The following is a 16207-nucleotide window of genomic DNA, read 5'->3' on the forward strand; positions in this document are numbered from 1 at the left end:
TGCCCCCTTTCTGACTCTGTGACATAAACAAAGGCCAAAATAGAAGCAGCTGTTCATTCATGTTATACGGGGTGAAGTTCACCAAACATCCACATAACACAGTCCTATGTGCCGACCATTTACCACATCAGTACTAACTAGTAAAAGGGATTTAGCATACCTTTTGCTGCCCCGTAAGCCCTGTAACCACACAGCAGCAACACAACACCACCACCAATCAAAGGCTTGGTGACACCAACAGAAATGTGAGCAGCTAGCAACACCCTCAGTTCTAGAATCTAAAAGATTAGAGGGCACAACCTATGGTGAAACTAGAACAATGTATGGCGACCCTATACCCCTCAAAAATTCCTCACATAGCCTATCCTCCAAAAAATCCAGTAAGCCTTTTGGATCATTGTTGCTTCAGAACCAGCATCAGCTTGCACTCGGATACCCATCGATTCCATAATCGATGCTCAGCTCTCGCATTGGTGGGATTGTCTCCGTGGCAAAAACCATCAGGTGAGGGTACCGTTCATCCTCATTGCCACGGACCACAAACTGAAGGAACACGTTCGGCGTGCAGCTGTGACTGATGTAGCAGGCCACATTCCTCTTGTGCGACACATCAAGAAGGTAACCTGGCCCTGCAAACTGAGCAAATTGGGGTCTCCTGATGCTTGGGTCGACGGCTGAGGCATCTCCCCGCTCCTTCCATCGCTCCGGAAACCGCTTGGGGTCGATGATGCTGCGATCCTCCATCAGTGTGTTGCCTGGATGATCATCCATGGCGACCACATCCCCACCGTACTCGCACACAAAAGCGCCCGGTGGTATCAAGTCCAGCGCCCTAACACCCCAGCCTGTCTCGTTGGAGCGGAACACCTCAAGCCGGTGCTTCATCCCTCGCTGCGTCACCCGGTTCATGCAGGTCATGGAGCACCCACACAGAGCACCACATTCATACACCACTGGTCTTCCCATCACCAGAGTGCCATCCTCATTGTACGCCAGTCCTCCAGTGTTCTTCCTCTCGCACCTGCACTTGGAGCCACAGCCCGTGGCGCAGTGGCAGCCCCTCTGCCGGCTGACCGGCCCGGGTGCAGGGGGCACCGGAAACTCAGGGCGGACAGTGTACTCAAATAGCAGGGGAGACCTGTCATCATCCAGCTTGTTGCAGACGGGGATGCGAAGGATCTCCACCCCCTTGGAGAGGTCAAGCGAAATGTACCTCGGCGGGAGGATTCTGGCGTCCATGGCGTCATTGAGCTGCTTGGCGGTGTGCCAGCTCTTGCTGCCTAGCTCCTCCTGGCCGGGGAGACGCGCAAGCTTGAATTTGCAGACGTCGTGGCCGGACTTGCCAGGGCCGAAGGTGGAGCTGACGACCCTGTAGAGGCCGTCATAGACGTAGACCTTGCGGTTGGGGTTGGGGCTCTGGTCGCAGACGTGGCCGCGGATGACGCGCACCTCGACGCCATAGAGATAGCTGTTGTGGAGCGCTAGGTTGCCGCGCTCGAGCGTCTGGTCGGCGTGGTGGTCGAGGCGGTTGCGCTGGCGGCCGCCGCTGCCGGTGTAGACGAGGACGTCGCCGGTGTCCTCGTCGTCAAGGTACCCTCCGGAGGAGACGATGCTGGTGGCGACAGGGTGGCCCTCGTTGACGAGGCTGGCGGGGATGTAGCCGATGCCAGCCTGCGGCGCTGTGTGGAGGCCGACGACGCAGAGCTCGGCGCGGTAGTGGAAGGCGTCGCCGACGAGGACGCCAGGGATGTCGCCGACGATGCGGACCTCGCGGTGGAGCCAGTGGCCGGCGGAGAGCATCCGGCTGGAGGCGCGGAGGTCGGCGCGGTTGCGGGCGCCGGCGGAGGGCTCCTGGCGCTGGTAGGCGGCGCAAAGCGCCTCGAAGGTGAGGCGCGCGCGGCGGACGAGGGCGCGGTAGTGGAGATGGTCGGCCGGGGCGAGGTTGGCGACGCGCACCATCTCAGCGGCGGGGCGGGCGCGCTTCTTGGTGGTAGTGGGATTGGATCCGCCCGCGCCGGAACCTCGAGGCAGCTGCATCTCCTGCCGAGGTGCCAGAGGAGGAAGCGGGGAAGGGAGAGGTGGAGAAGGTGCGGCGGAGGAGGAGAAATTGGGGCGGAGCTGTGCGGCGAGGGCTTCGAGGTGGAGCTGGGCTTGGCGAAGGCAGCGGGCGAAGAAGGCGTCGTCGTCGGGGGAGGGAGCAAGCTCCCTGTGGAGGGCGGCGCAAAGCTCCGGGGTCGGGGAAGGAAGAGGTAGAGAAGGTGCTGCGACGGGGATGGGGGGTTGTGGTGGGATTGGGCCATCGGGGTCGGGTTTGGGGATGACGGGAAACTGCGAGAGGAGCTGTGCAATTTGCGGCGGCGGCGGCGGCGGCGAGGACCCCATTGGCGACGCGAGGGCTAAGCTGGCCCTGGCCCCTCCCTCCCCCTTTCTCTCTCTCTCTCTCCGGTGTGGAGTGTGGACAGGCCGAATCTCCCTCCCGCACCGCCCACGGCTGCTTCGCGTCACGTGGAGTCGGGGAGATTCCTGAATGAATTTTGAAACAAGTTTAGATCAATCCAAAATTTGAAAAAAAAATATTTGCTTCAGATTTTGTAACGCAAACGTGTTTTCTAACACGAAATGAGCGAAAAGTGCCAACTATAGTGCAATTTACTATATTGTTCATTTGATTTTTTTAATTCGAGGTTACAACATAAATATTTCAAGAGTCTTACATAAAAGGACCAACCCCGATAGGATTAGAAGTGGGGAGATGGAAGAGGGACCGGGATAATCAGTGTAAACAGAGAAGTGCTCGCTTCAACATGATATTTTATTGGAGGAGGAGAAGAGAACCCACACTGATCACCAGCACCCAAAGATTCAAAGCAGCCTTTGTTTATAGAAGTGTAAAAATAAACCGGTGGACCTTGAACTTGGCTCGGAATGTCATCCGATCCCTAAACTTTCAAAATGCACATTCACCTTCCCAAACTTGCTAATTGTTTCATACAAGGTCCAAATCTCTATTTTTTTTCCATTAAACGTGTTTGGTAGACTGATTAGACGATAATGTGGACCTGATATGTGAGGCCCACCTGCTCCACAACCACTACAGCGACGACTCTGTTCCCGCTACACCGCTCTACAATGTCTCGGGAGACCGCTCACCGCCGCCAGAGCTTCAGCTCAAAATCCGCTAAGCAATGTCTCAGGAGACCGCTCGCCGCCGCTAGAGCTTCAGCTCAAAATCCAGCCAACTTTGACCATCTCCTTCCATCCCTCGCACCCATGGTACCTCCACCCCGTTAGCTTTCCCATCCACCGCTTTTAACCCCGCTCTTGCCACTCCCGCACCACGAATTTCAAATCTTATGACCGTCATTTACCCATTGCTCCGTGCTCTGCACTCACCGTTGACCTCCACTTTTCTGGCTTTGTTCTTCCCAACAAACCGGCAAAATCGGTCTCTAGCGAGCTCCTAATGCTCATGCTCTCACGTTCTGCCTGTGTTCTCCTCCATAGCGCCCAAAATGCACCCGTGCCACCATGGGCGCAGCAGCTTCCAAGCTCGGCAGCTGGTACCCGGCGGCGCACGCCCAGGGCGCGGGGGACCAGATTGTCGCCGCCGTCCATCATGAGGCAGGGGCAAGACGCGCGGATGGCAACGAGCGGTGGCACTAGATCGGCTTCTCCCATATGCATTCTTGTGCTCACCCCGCCCTCTTCCTCGTCGGGCAGGTGCCCCTCGGCGAGCTCCTCCGGTAGGCACTACCCCTCCTCGTCGCGCCACTCCCTAGTCGTCGTTCGCCGCTCCTCAACCCCGTGGTGAGCTTCGCCCCGCCTGGGCCACGCCATGCACTCGGCTCCTCACCACCTTGCCTTGCCGCTTCGCCGTTCGCCGCTCGCCGTCGCCAACTGGGCTTGTGAGCGCGCGTCGCGCGCGTTCCGCTCGTGCGGTCGTGCCCCTGCCGCGAGTCTGCCGCCGCTCCGCCCCCGACCTACTGGCATGCTCAGCCGGCGCTCCATCCCTGACCGCCGTCTCCGCGGACCCAGCTGAGTCAAGGCTGGCCGTTGGCCTTGACTTGTGGCAGGGCGGGGCGAAACGCGTCGTGCGCGCCCATGGTGGGCTACGACGGCGCGGCAAGGCAAGGCGGCAAGGATGCGAGTGCATGGTGTGGTCCAGGTGGGGGCGAAGCTCACCACGGGGGCAGGGAGCGGCAAACAATGGCGAGGGAGCAACGCGAGGAGGAGAGGCGACGCCGGCGGGAGGAGCTTGCGGAAGAATGCAGGATCCGGCTGATATGTCGGCCCCACATGTCAAGTCCGCATCATCACCTAATCAGTTTACTGTTAGACACGTTTAACGAAAAAAATAGAGATTTGGATCTCGTATGAAACAATTAGCAAGTTTAGAGAGGTGCATTTTGGGAGTTTAGGGACTCGGACGACACTCCGAGTCAAGTTTAAAGATCGGCGGTGCATTTTAATGGTTCATTTAATATCTCACCCACAAAATTAGATTTTATTCAATATACTTCTAAATAATAAGATATGGGCTGGGCGTTATGCTCGATATCAGTTTTGGCGTTTTGGGCCTGCAGTAAGCCCAGCCCAAGAAGGGAATCTATCCCTCTCCATCCAGTCCAGACTCCAGAGAGGCGGAGAGAGAGAGAGACGAGAGGAGTCGAGAGAGATTCCGCCGCCGCCAACCTCCGATGCCGCCGCCGCCGCCGGGCATGACCCTCTGCCGCCTCCCCACGGCCGCCCTCGGCCTCCCCCTTTCTCTCCCTTGTTTGCTATCTCGTCCCCAGCTCTCCCTCGCCGCACGTCGCGCCAGGGCCGTCGCCGCCAGGGCCTCCTCCTCCTCCTCCTCCTCACCGGACTCCTCCTTCGGCTCGCGGATGGAGGAATCCGTCAAGAAGACAGTGGCCGACAACCCCGTAGTCATCTACTCCAAGTCGTGGTGCTCGTAAGATCGACAACCCCAACTGAGCCAAACCTAGCATTGCTTCTTCATTAGCTTTGATTCGTCCTCACCTCATCTGCTTCTATACCATGACATGCTCAACGTGCCCAGATATTCCATGGAGGTGAAGGCGCTCTTCAAGCGGATTGGCGTGCAGCCGCACGTCATCGAGCTCGACCATCTCGGTCTGTCCCCTTTTTCCCCTTCATGTTTTTTTCCCTTTCGAATTCCCGATGCAATGCTCTCTTAATGCACCTGGATTGATAGAGCTCTTTAATTCGGACTTTCTGAGCAACTTAAAATGCTGTCATATATGCAATCGTGACCCTGTCACCGTGGACAATTTGGTTTGAGGTCCGTTATAGATGTTTATTCAGATATACTATGTGTACATACCTCCTGACCTCCCAAAGTCCCAAACCATCAAGAATTGAAAAGGTCTTGCCAAAGCCTTAGAGCAGTTCGGATTTTGCCGAGCCTGAAGGTTTAAAAGAACATCATTGCTCCCTCAGAATTGGGTATCCATATCCTGTGGCCAATGACTATCCTTGTTCTACCATGGATGTCATCAACAGCTGTATACTTATCACTGATGGTCATCTCTGGTCAGCCGAATGTGCTATGGTCATACCCAGTTTTTGCCCTGTGTGATACATTGAATGATTGGTAGCTGTACATCTATTTCGCATCCTGGGGTAGGTGTACATATGTCAAACATGATTGTCCTTTCAGTCTATTTCCTCACATTCTTCACTTGGCTGGCCAGTTGTATGGCCTTTCCTAATTGTAGTCTACATTTTCATTATTGCGTTTGATGTTCTGCTTCAGCGCTATCAATTACAAACCCCACAGCATGCAAACGCATCGTTTTACTCTTACCAGACATCATGCATGCCCATAGGCGCCTGGGATTTACAAGTGCTTCTTGATTCCTAATTTTTGGGTGTGCTAGTGAAGTTGGTCATGTCAGCATATCTAAATGTGTCCTTGCTGTCTTTTTTTTTCCAAAGCCACATGCACTGAAGGATTATGATCTTTTTGTAATTATTTCCTGCTGGAAAAAAAATAAATAGTGTAGTAGGTAGAATGCTGTGGTTCGGGATATCAATTTGCATGTTGATGTTATTATGCAACTGACAGCCAATCCCTTTCAGGCGCTCAAGGACCGCAACTACAGAAGGTGTTAGAGAGGCTGACTGGGCAGTCTACTGTTCCTAATGTTTTCATCGGTATGTCAGGTTTCCGTTTCTCCCCACCTTTTTTACTCTACTGGCTTAGCTTTTCCCTTTTGTTCATGACCAATTAGCAAAATCAATCGAAGATTTTTCATTTTAAGCAGGGATATTTGCAGTTGGTGTCATTGAGTCTGAATACTGATAGATAGGTGTAATGTTTGCAGTTTATATGTAAATGAATCCGCATACATGAATATGTTATTTTGATTTACATTGCATGACTCGCATACTTCTAAGTAATTATTTTGTCTTATTCCAGGTGGAAAGCATGTTGGTGGCTGTACAGGTATCATTCTTTGTTGAATGCGTATTGCATAATACTTTGCAATGTGGCAAGTGATGTATTTGCACCTGCATCAAGAGATTAGACAAGAGTGTGTTGTGCATACTAATCTTGTAATATTTTTCCCACGCTAATAACTAATTTTTAAGCTATTCCTGCTACATGTCACGTGAGGTGATTGAGAGGGTTCAGCCAAATATGCATATTCTTTTAACACTTGGGAAATCTTAAATTTGTGCTATGTATGAGTACCTGAGCCATGTATGAGTACCTGAGCCATGGCTGGAAAGGAAAAGGAACTGCTAATACTGTGCCTTATGTTGTAGACACTGTGAAGCTGCATCGCAAGGGTGAGCTAGCTAGCATGCTGTCGGACCTGGATATCGACATTAACAACTCATGACAAGATGGAGTGTGGCTCGCGGAGTTGAGGCTTGAGAAACTTGGGCAGTCCTGTATTGAGTTATTTAGCCTTTTACGGATCCATTATGTTTTGGTATGGAAAAACTGGTGCCACTTACACATTTTTTGTTTGGTATAACACCTACTAGTATGTCACGGCCTCACGGGACTTGACCAGTGTATGCGAATTGCAAATACTGTGTTTGCTGGGCAATTTCTCGGCTTTTGTTAGTTGTTTCCTGCTCTGCTCGTGCATACAGTGAGTATATTGCAATGCCTGTAGTAGTGTTGCCGCCGATGGAGCAGGTCAGTCACTGGGAGCTAGCTGCAAGTGCTGGTGCGGTTATTGTTGTTGTGGTCCGACCCGATGGATGCGATGACCATGAATGGCCTGAAAAGCTGGGTGGTGTTGCATTGCATTGCATTGCATTGCATTGGGTTTGTTACGCAAGGACAGGGGGTTGCGGCTGCAGGCGCCTTTGCTCCTTGAGGGAAGCGTTGCAATCACACGACTCCGGCAGCGTGGTTGCGGCATCCCCCAGAGCCGTCACGACTCGATCTCCACCAGTAGTCGTAGTAGCTCTTATCCCCCTATATATATGGTCGTCGTATGATCCATCAAGCTGAAGAAGAATCAGAATCTCACAGCAGACACGGAAGCTGCCGACGACGTCGAGAATGCTTCGAGCTGCTGCACCACCATTCTTCAGTGGTGGTGTGCCACCAGCAGCAGCAGGCCGCCGCCGCCGCCACTCCCCGCGCCTTCTTCGTCTTCGGCGACTCGCTGGTGGACAGCGGCAACAAACAACTACCTTGCCACGACGGCGCGCGCCGACTCGCCGCCGTACGGCGTCGACTACCCGACGCACCGCGCCACCGGCCGCTTCTCCAACGGCCGGAACGTGCCGGACATTATCAGCGAGTACCTGGGGGCGGAGCCGGTGCTGCCCTACCTCAGCCCGCACCTCGACGGCCACAAGCTGCTGGGGGAGGCCAACTTCGCGTCCGCCGGCGTCGGCATCCTCAACGACACGGGCATCCAGTTTGTAAGGCCCATGCATTAGATATTGCATTGTATTAATTGTGTCATCTCATCTATCGTCGTCATCATCATCCTAAATCTTCGTCATCCTAATTCATCATCATCAATTCTGGCGTTGGCCAACATCATTGTAACACTCAGGAAAACCGCGGACGGTCCGCTAGGGATCGGCGGACGGTCCGCCAGAGTAACGCCTAGATATTTAGCTGGATGTGGGCCCGGTCGTCATCTCCTTCTTCCTCATTCCCACCTCGACCAGAGACGAGCGCAGCTCGTCCGCTCGCGCCGCCGTCGCCTCCTTCCGTCGATCTCCCTCCTCCGGCCACCATACTTCGATTCCTCGCGCGAGAATCTTCCCCGGCACCTCCTCCACCTTCCCCAACCCCTAGCCCGGCTTCTCCCCGGCCGGAATCGCCCAACCACCGCCGGTCACCATTGGAGGCGCTTGAAGCTTTGCTCCACCGTCGATCCGCTTCTCCGGTCATCCTCCGCCCGAACCGACCGCGGGAATAGATTCGTGGTGAGTCACTTGTGTCCCCTGGCCTCTTTCCCCCTCCCCGTTGTGCGCCGTCGGCGCCGGTGAACCACCGTCGCCGCCGCCGCCGTGCTTACTGCTGCCTGTCGGGTGGTCTGCAAAAGTGAGTCGCGGACGGTCCGCCTAGGAGGGCCGGACAGTCCGCCTAGGAGGGCCGGACAGTCCGCCGGTCAGGTTAGAAATTGTCCAGAGACGATGTTGTCTCTGGTGTTTTCGTAGGATTGAACTGCGGACGATCCGCTATTGGAGAGCGGACAGTCCGCCGTAGAGATCAAGATTTGTCTAGAGACGATGTTGTCTCTGGTGGGGTTCGCAGGGTTGAACTGCGGACGGTCCGCTATTGGAGAGCGGACAGTCCGCCGTATAGTCTAGAATTTTGTCCAGAGACGTTATCTCTGGTGGAATTAGCAGAGTGAACTGCGGACGATCCGCAGTAGAGATTAAAATTTTGTCCAGAGGCGTCGTTGCCTCTGGTAGTTTTACAGAGTTAAACTGCGGATAGTCCGCTGTGTTGGAGCGGACGGTCCGCCGTATAGATTGAAATTTGTCCAAAGAGGTAGTTGGTTTTGGTGGGTCGGCAGAGTTGTACTGCGGACGGTCCGCCACTTGGGCGTGGACAGTCCGCAACTTGGGCGCGGACAGTCCGCAGGGCATTCCAGTTGAAGTATAATAGTTGCATCCTTGAGCTGCTCTCAAATATTTCATATGCATTCGTGTAGCATCCGCCGTTGAGGACATCGTGTTCGAGGTGATTGCGGCACCGCAAGAGCAGCCGGAGTAAGCCCAGGAGGAGAGGCGTGAGAACCCGTCCCAAGGCCCGTCTAACCCTAACTCTGAGCAACAGCTTGAAGGCAAGCCCCGGTGCACATCCTATTAATTTAAATTATGACACCTATATATGTATTTATTACTTGTGCATTATGTTTAGGAGTTGTTTGAAACCCTAGTTGCATGAACCTTAGGTTTCCTTGAGTTATACTAGTATGTATAGGACGATAGAAATGCTATGCTAAATCGGGTTCGGTAGAAGTCGAGTAATTTTTTGTTACCCGCGAGATATAGGATGTTTTATGTTTCCATATATGAGTTACTCATCTTGGCATGGAAGTCTTGGAATGAAAGGAAGAATAGAATATGAGACCGGGCGGGAGAGGTGTAGTTCCACCTGTGTCGGTTAAGGACCGAGCCGTTGTCGGCCCTGCTAATTATGTTTGAACTGTACTAACCGCATGCCGGGAGTAGGAGGTAGTCGAAACCGGTAAGTCTAGTACTGCCTCGATTCGAAAGTACACAACTTCATCACCACGCCTTAGGGCGAGTCGAGTAGTCGCGGGGAAACGGGATGCATATGTTTATTTTTGTTGGTCTCTCATTGAGCTCAGTTGACTATATGTAGGTGGGGCGGTTCTGTAGTTTGAGGCGGGGAGGGGAAGGGTTGATGCGTGGGGTCCGACGGGGCTTTTGCGTGCCGTGTTGGTTAGGTCCACCTTGCAAGGTTAAAACGAATCAATTTGCCGTCAGTCGCTCTCCGACATGGGCACCTTGATCACTGCGTCACAGCGTAGTATCGAGTTGGAGTATATATGGCATATGGTTATATTCACTTGGAATGTTAGTATATGCTTTATCATATTTGCTCTAGATATGCCAAATTTATATGATGGTCAAGATATATAGAATCATGAGCTAAAATATGAAAATAAGGATTCACCTTAGTCCCTTTTTTCGCAAAACTAACCACCAGCCAAAAGCTTTGCATGTCTAGATATGTGGGCTAAGTTATACCCACTGGTCGGGTAAGTCTTGCTGAGTATTAGTTGCTCATTGCTTTTGTTGAAATATTACTGCAGGACACGCAGACGTAGACTTCTGTCCCTGCTGCGCTAAGTTCATCCGCCGGGATGCAGAGGGATGGGAGGTTGTGGAGCCAGACGTTTAGTTAGGGATCTCCCTAGAGTACACTTTTGGTAGTTGTAGGCCCATTTCCTCTAGTTGAACCCGGATTTCAGTAATGCAAAGTTTGTAAATTATGTATTTATTCAAACTTGATTTGTAAAACTTAAGGTAAAGTCTTATGAATATTTGCTGTATTTTCGAATTTCTGTCGGAGGCGGCGGCGACGCCACCGCCCGCCTGGTGCGCGGCGCCCTGGTGCTCATCACGCTCGGCGGCAACGACTTCATCAACAACTACTACCTGGTGCCCTTCTCCGCGCGCTCCCGCGAGATGGCGCTGCCAGACTACGTGCGCTACCTCGTCGCCGAGTACGCCAAGATCCTTCGCCAGCTACACGGCCTGGGCGCGCGCCGGGTGCTCGTCACCGGCTCCGGCCCGCTCGGATGCGCCCCCGCCGAGCTCGCGCTGCGGGGAAGCCGCGCCGGGGAGTGCGACGCCGAGCTGCAGCGCGCTGCCGCGCTCTACAACCCGCAGCTCGTCGATATGATCAGGGGCTCAACGCCGACCTCGGCAACGACGTCTTCGTCGCCGTCAACGCCTACAGAATGCACATGGACTTCATCTCCGACCCGGCGGCCTACGGCTTCGTCACCGCCAAGGTGGCCTGCTGCGGCCAGGGGCCCTACAACGGCGTGGGCCGCTGCACCGCCGCCTCCAGCGTCTGCCCGGACCGGAGCGTCTACGCCTTCTGGGACAACTTCCACCCCACGGAGAGGGCCAACCGGATCATTGTCAGCCAGTTTATGATGGATGGCACACAGGAGTACATGCACCCCATCAACCTCACCACCATCCTCGCCGTCGCCGCCGCAGCCTTCAACTAATTAACCTATATATACGAATTGGAAATAAAATGAGCATTATATTACTAGCTATATATACATACTACTATGTATAATAAGCTGCTGCTGTATTAAAAATTAAAGATCAATCAAGTAGCTAGCGCATGCCACACAAGAAGGCAGAAGCAAATAAATCCATTCCATTTAATGCCAGTGCAGTTGCTGTTACACTTGGACTTGGGTGTATACACCACTCGATGTCTAGCAATTATATATATACCGGAGCTGGCCGTTCTCGCTGCTGTATAATGCCACAGCAACCACTCCAGAAATTAATCTCAAACCGAATATGGACGAATCAATGAACATTGATCACGGGTAAAGCCATCACAAAGCACAAGCTGGTATCGGTACTCATTCATACATACTGGTGCGGCGGGCCAGAATTGGCATGTGGCTTTCATAAAATGACCACATTGGGGATTCACGTATCATGTGCTGCCAAGGTTCTCACTTCTCAACGAAAAAAACACCCAGAGAAAAGAAACAGCACCTCCATCAGCTGAAATCACTTCCCAGAATGAAAGCGTGTATCTCTGACCAGCTGGAAACCGTATAAAGGACCCCAGAACGTGCCTTGAACGTGGATTTCTCTTGCTCCGTCAGTTGCCTCTGCTTCTCTACTAGACCAGGGAACAACGGCACAAAAGAAACACCAAACTGTTTGCCCACTCTCCGCAAGCTTGTGCTTGATCCAATGACGATACCAATATCTGCCTCCAATAAGCAGAGCAAATCTCCAACCGAGTCTCCAATATACACAGATAGTGATGGAGCTGTACTGTCCGTGCCACTTTTGATGCTCTTAAACTTTTCAACTTTGTCTAGTGGAGACTGCATTTTCCTCTCAATCTGACCAGTTGAAACAGACCCCTCAAAGGCAAACTCGTTGGAATGTATGTTCAGACCATCTAGACAACCGACTGCACCGAAAGCATGACAATGTAAAATAAATTAATTACCAGTTAAGAAATGCCTATTCAAAACAAAACTGAAATTGTGATCGAAAGCTTATAGCAACAGCAAAAGGAAAGAAAATTAGCTTAATTGTTATGGTGAAGCCATTGTCATCAGACAAGACAAAGATTACCTGATGAAAAGGCGGACCGTATTAGTTCTGCGCACCAGCAATAGGAAAGAATATGGATATCCAAATTGAGGCGCTCCCTTGTTTTTCCAATCTTCTGAAAGAAAATTTTACAGCCATCTTGAAGAATAAGCCGCTCCCCAGCTTTCCTGATATCTTCTAAATTCATTCCCCTAAGAACACCAGAGTCGACAACCCTAGAGTTTGCAAGCTTCTCAAACTCTGCTAGCACCTCCAGGCCTTTGTACAGTTGATCATAATCTAGTGACTTTACTGTAATAAAACAAAAGATCACATAAACCATCAGAAAATCATTCAAGCATGGCTTATGAACTATTGCTAAATCACAAACAAATAGAAACAAATGGAACACATAGCGCATACATTCTTCTTGAGGAAGTAGTCTTTCCATGCATTCCTCATACTCTTCCATGTATTGCTTAGATAGCATGTTCCAAGAATTTCTCAGGTCTGCTGATTTCGTACGGTCGAGGGTATTCTCAATCTTACTTTGACTTGTCTTTTGGAATGACAAAATTGCAATCTCCGCCAAAATGGCAGACGAATCAACAACAGTGCATGTCAAATCAAAATCAGAAAAGACCAAGAGTTTATATTTCGGATCACAATATCTTAAAAGTGGAGCTACGACAGGCTGGTCTACAAGCTGAGCAGAAAAGAACTCCACTTCAAGTTTCATAGCTTGCTGGTAGAGCTTGGCAATAATCTCAAGCTCCTCACCAGTTAATGAGATACTCAGTTTGTCCAGCAACTCTTCTATTTGGAGTGCATTAACCTGCAGCCAAGCAAAAAAAAAAAAGAGAAATGATTTTTCAGCACATAAACTAGTCGCATTGAAGCACCAGCCAATACTACACTAAGATGTAGGGGCATCCATCTATAGGCAGATGACCATTTTATACCTCAAAATCATTGGATGCATATGTGTTAATCCATTTCTTGTATGGGTGATTTTCATCTTGTTTAAGGAAAACCATGAGTTCTTTGCCTAGATACGCATAAAGCCTCATGCATGGAGTCATGGCCCCAACAGTGTATGCAGCAATTTTAGTCTTCTCGAATGGTGTGACCATTTTGTCAGAACCTTTTGCACCATCAACTTTTCCAGCTGCAGTTGCAAGTAGGAATTCAGTGTACTTGGCTGTAGCTGCACTTGGAGGGATCTCCTTGGTAGGATCAACTCCCCACTCCTGAAAATTGAATAGTCAGGAACTCAGGATACCCAATTGTGTATTTGAGAAAAGAAGATTATAACTTGGAAGAAGATTACTCGGCAGTTATTGAATCATAGGGGAAAGCAAAATTCAGTTTTAAGGACAATATACCTATATCTCTAGCAATAGTCCTAAACTGAGAGAACATGCACCATTCCAAAGGGAGGGAGGGAGGGAACATGCAGGCTGGTAAGCATCTTGGTTGTAGATACATGGCCTTAAAATGTAAATTAATTAATTAAATAGAACATAGCTAAATACATACTTTCATGTAAGAATGCATGACAAGGATTTGTTAGAAGTGCGTGGTCCAGTTTCTGTTGTTGGGCCAAAATCATGAGCAGAACCATAACGGTTAATGTGAGAATAGTGTTGTAACAATTAGTATCAAGTTGTATCACAAGAGATTAGAGGGCACACACATGGTATAAGGACTCAAGACTCAAGAGGACACAAAGAGGCATTTTCTAGATTGAAATAGCCTTAACAACAAAACAGACAGCCAATTATTGCAAGCTTTGAATTCAACAGAGTCAGCTTGCTAGTAGAAATCTAATAGTGGTAAGAGGACAGGGAGGACTGTGACCAACTTCCCGCTCCAACAAATCAAACAGTCAAGGCAACTGTCTGAGTCGTGAAAACTCTTAGCAATGAAAGGAAAGTAATCTAATCACAAGTTGATATCAGACAGCACTCAGGTGTTAGGAATATCTTATAAGCTATAATGAACTGAAACAGTATGACAGCTTGAAAGCATTTTGGCTCCAGATCTCAAAATGCATTACTGTAGAATAGGTGCCCAGTTGAAATTGTTGAGTGGTAAGGTATGGCTTAATTAATTGAAGGCAACAGCAGAGCAACAAAATTGCAGATAAAAACGCACTGCCCAGTTTGGAATTGTTAAGATGAAAGCTTAAGTGAATATATATGTTAGTGTCAAAATTACAAGAGGAATAAGGGTAGTTGATTAATATTGAAATAGAACATATTAGTTCTTCAGTGTTGCTAGTAGTTTCCTAAAGAGATCCATGTGTAGATGCATCACAGTATGGCGGCGATTCCATAGGAAAAGTAGGGCAGGGAAAAGAGAGGATTAGTAGGTGGGTGGGGCAGAAAAAGGGGGACCTCGAGGACGGAGGCGTGGAGGCTGAGCTCTTGGAGGATGGCCTTCCTGAGGGCGGCGATGGTGGCCCTGTCGTCGTCGTCGTCGGCGCAATCCTCGGCCATCTCGTAGCTGATTGATTGTCGCAGGAGGAAAGGAAGAATCGGATCAGATCCAGTCCAGCCATGGAGGTGGTTAGGCGAATCGAATCGGACGGACTCAGGAAGGAGAAAGGGGGGAATGAATTGGACTTACGCGCGCGCGAAGGCGTGGAGGAAGTGCGCGTCCTGCGCGATGTAATGGCGGAAGGCGTCGAGGCGCAGGTTGCCGGCGGCGAGGGAGAGGAGGAAGGGTGTGTATGCGGTGAAGGCGGCCTCCCGCGTGGAGGCGGCGATCCAGAAGCGGCGGGCCGCCGAGCCCTCGGCAACGACCGCGGCGGAAGAGGAGGACGCCATGGCGGGTCTCCGTTGGCTTGTCGACGACCACCAGGAGGAGGAGGAGACGAGAAGTGGGCGTGGCAGCGGGAGACGGAGGCGGCGGAGAACAAGCATATACGTATATCCGTATGTATTGTATGCAGAGAAAGATGAGGAGGAGGAGGAGCCTCGTCGCCGGCCGGCCAATCCTCCCCGCACTTACGACTACTAGAAGACGACGAAGACGAGGACGACGAAAAAAGTGGCCGGCAAATGCTCCCCATCTTTCTCTCTTCCCCCCTTGATTAACTCCGTAATTCTAAACCCAATCCAATTGAACTTTGAAAAACAACTTCAGACACCAAATTTGGTAATTATATGAAGTTTTTTTTGCGAAAGAATTATATGGAGTATTTGTGATGCATACCGAAACTAATTTTTGATACAAAATAATATATAATTCGAAGCTTAAATGAGTTTTGCTCTAGATAGTCTACATAGGCTTAAATGGATAGCGTAAATTGCTTCAAAAAAAAAAAATGGATAGCGTAAATGATGTGATGAAGATACTGCCAAATCTATGAATGGTAGGTTACTGAAGACGAAATTTTGTACTGTGAAGAGATGCCGAAGATAATAGTGGGTGCTAGGCGCTAAACAAGTTCCGTGGAGAGGGAAAAAACAAGTTCAACGAGTTTGTTAGGTTCTTTTTGGTGCCGAGTAAGAGTCATTTCATTGAGTGATAATATATTTGGGAATTTTACAGTACGTGAATTTATTGGCCGTCACATTTGAAGTCTAAAACAGGGGAATAGACGTGTTGAAACGCTTGACAAATCCATATATAGATCAACATATAGTACAAGACTTGAACCGATGCTTTTAGGTTTCTTTTTTTGTTTTTTTTTTGCAATAGACGGTACAAAGATAGATGCTAAACTCACACACATGCACAACTAACTTATGAGATCGATGAGGTCACCATATACATCTTACTACTGACAGTTATGTTGCTAAACATTAACGAGGCACATCAAGCGTTAACCTTAGGTTCATCTCACCAGCTAGCCCCAACCGTGCTAAAGTTTTTTCGTTCACTAGGGTTCCCCTCATCTTTCTTTCAT

General features: G+C 50.4%; 3 protein-coding genes and 1 pseudogene across 3 annotated transcripts; 2 read left to right on the forward strand and 2 right to left on the reverse strand.

Moving 5' to 3' along the window:
• Nucleotides 1–24: 24 nt before the first annotated feature.
• On the reverse strand, nt 25–2487 carry LOC120713147 (histone-lysine N-methyltransferase family member SUVH9-like). Its single transcript, XM_039999151.1, has one exon. The coding sequence runs from the start codon at nt 2380–2382 to the stop codon at nt 418–420; it is 1965 nt and encodes a 654-aa protein (XP_039855085.1). The 5' UTR covers nt 2383–2487; the 3' UTR covers nt 25–417.
• Nucleotides 2488–4577: 2090 nt separating this feature from the next.
• Nucleotides 4578–7123, forward strand: LOC120713149 (monothiol glutaredoxin-S10-like). Its single transcript, XM_039999153.1, has 5 exons — nt 4578–4951; nt 5060–5133; nt 6103–6177; nt 6443–6469; nt 6793–7123. The coding sequence occupies exons 1-5, from the start codon at nt 4698–4700 to the stop codon at nt 6867–6869; spliced, it is 507 nt and encodes a 168-aa protein (XP_039855087.1). The 5' UTR covers nt 4578–4697; the 3' UTR covers nt 6870–7123.
• A 355-nt stretch (nt 7124–7478) lies between these two features.
• On the forward strand, nt 7479–11275 carry LOC120713596 (annotated as a pseudogene).
• An 84-nt stretch (nt 11276–11359) lies between these two features.
• LOC120713148 (bifunctional TH2 protein, mitochondrial-like) lies at nt 11360–15358 on the reverse strand. The gene is made up of 6 exons (XM_039999152.1): nt 14923–15358; nt 14691–14799; nt 13254–13541; nt 12715–13126; nt 12334–12603; nt 11360–12166 (listed from the first exon to the last, which is right to left on the reverse strand). The coding sequence occupies exons 1-6, from the start codon at nt 15216–15218 to the stop codon at nt 11742–11744; spliced, it is 1800 nt and encodes a 599-aa protein (XP_039855086.1). The 5' UTR covers nt 15219–15358; the 3' UTR covers nt 11360–11741.
• Nucleotides 15359–16207: the final 849 nt, after the last annotated feature.

The sequence above is a fragment of the Panicum virgatum genome, chromosome 6K (assembly GCF_016808335.1).
Source record: "Panicum virgatum strain AP13 chromosome 6K, P.virgatum_v5, whole genome shotgun sequence".
NCBI lineage: Eukaryota > Viridiplantae > Streptophyta > Magnoliopsida > Poales > Poaceae > Panicum > Panicum virgatum.

Excerpts from the sequence above, each read along its gene's own strand:
- LOC120713147 (XM_039999151.1), bottom strand. The coding sequence starts at position 2,382 with ATGGGGTCCTCGCCGCCGCCGCCGCCGCCGCAAATTGCACAGCTCCTC.
- LOC120713149 (XM_039999153.1), top strand. The coding sequence starts at position 4,698 with ATGCCGCCGCCGCCGCCGGGCATGACCCTCTGCCGCCTCCCCACGGCC. Across the intron at positions 5,134-6,102 it reads CATCGAGCTCGACCATCTCG|GCGCTCAAGGACCGCAACTA; the intron begins GTCTGTCCCCTT and ends AATCCCTTTCAG. Across the intron at positions 6,178-6,442 it reads TGTTCCTAATGTTTTCATCG|GTGGAAAGCATGTTGGTGGC; the intron begins GTATGTCAGGTT and ends GTCTTATTCCAG.
- LOC120713148 (XM_039999152.1), bottom strand. The coding sequence starts at position 15,218 with ATGCTTGTTCTCCGCCGCCTCCGTCTCCCGCTGCCACGCCCACTTCTC. Across the intron at positions 13,542-14,690 it reads TCCACGCCTCCGTCCTCGAG|GAGTGGGGAGTTGATCCTAC; the intron begins GTCCCCCTTTTT and ends TTCAATTTTCAG. Across the intron at positions 12,604-12,714 it reads ACTACTTCCTCAAGAAGAAT|TAAAGTCACTAGATTATGAT; the intron begins GTATGCGCTATG and ends GTTTTATTACAG.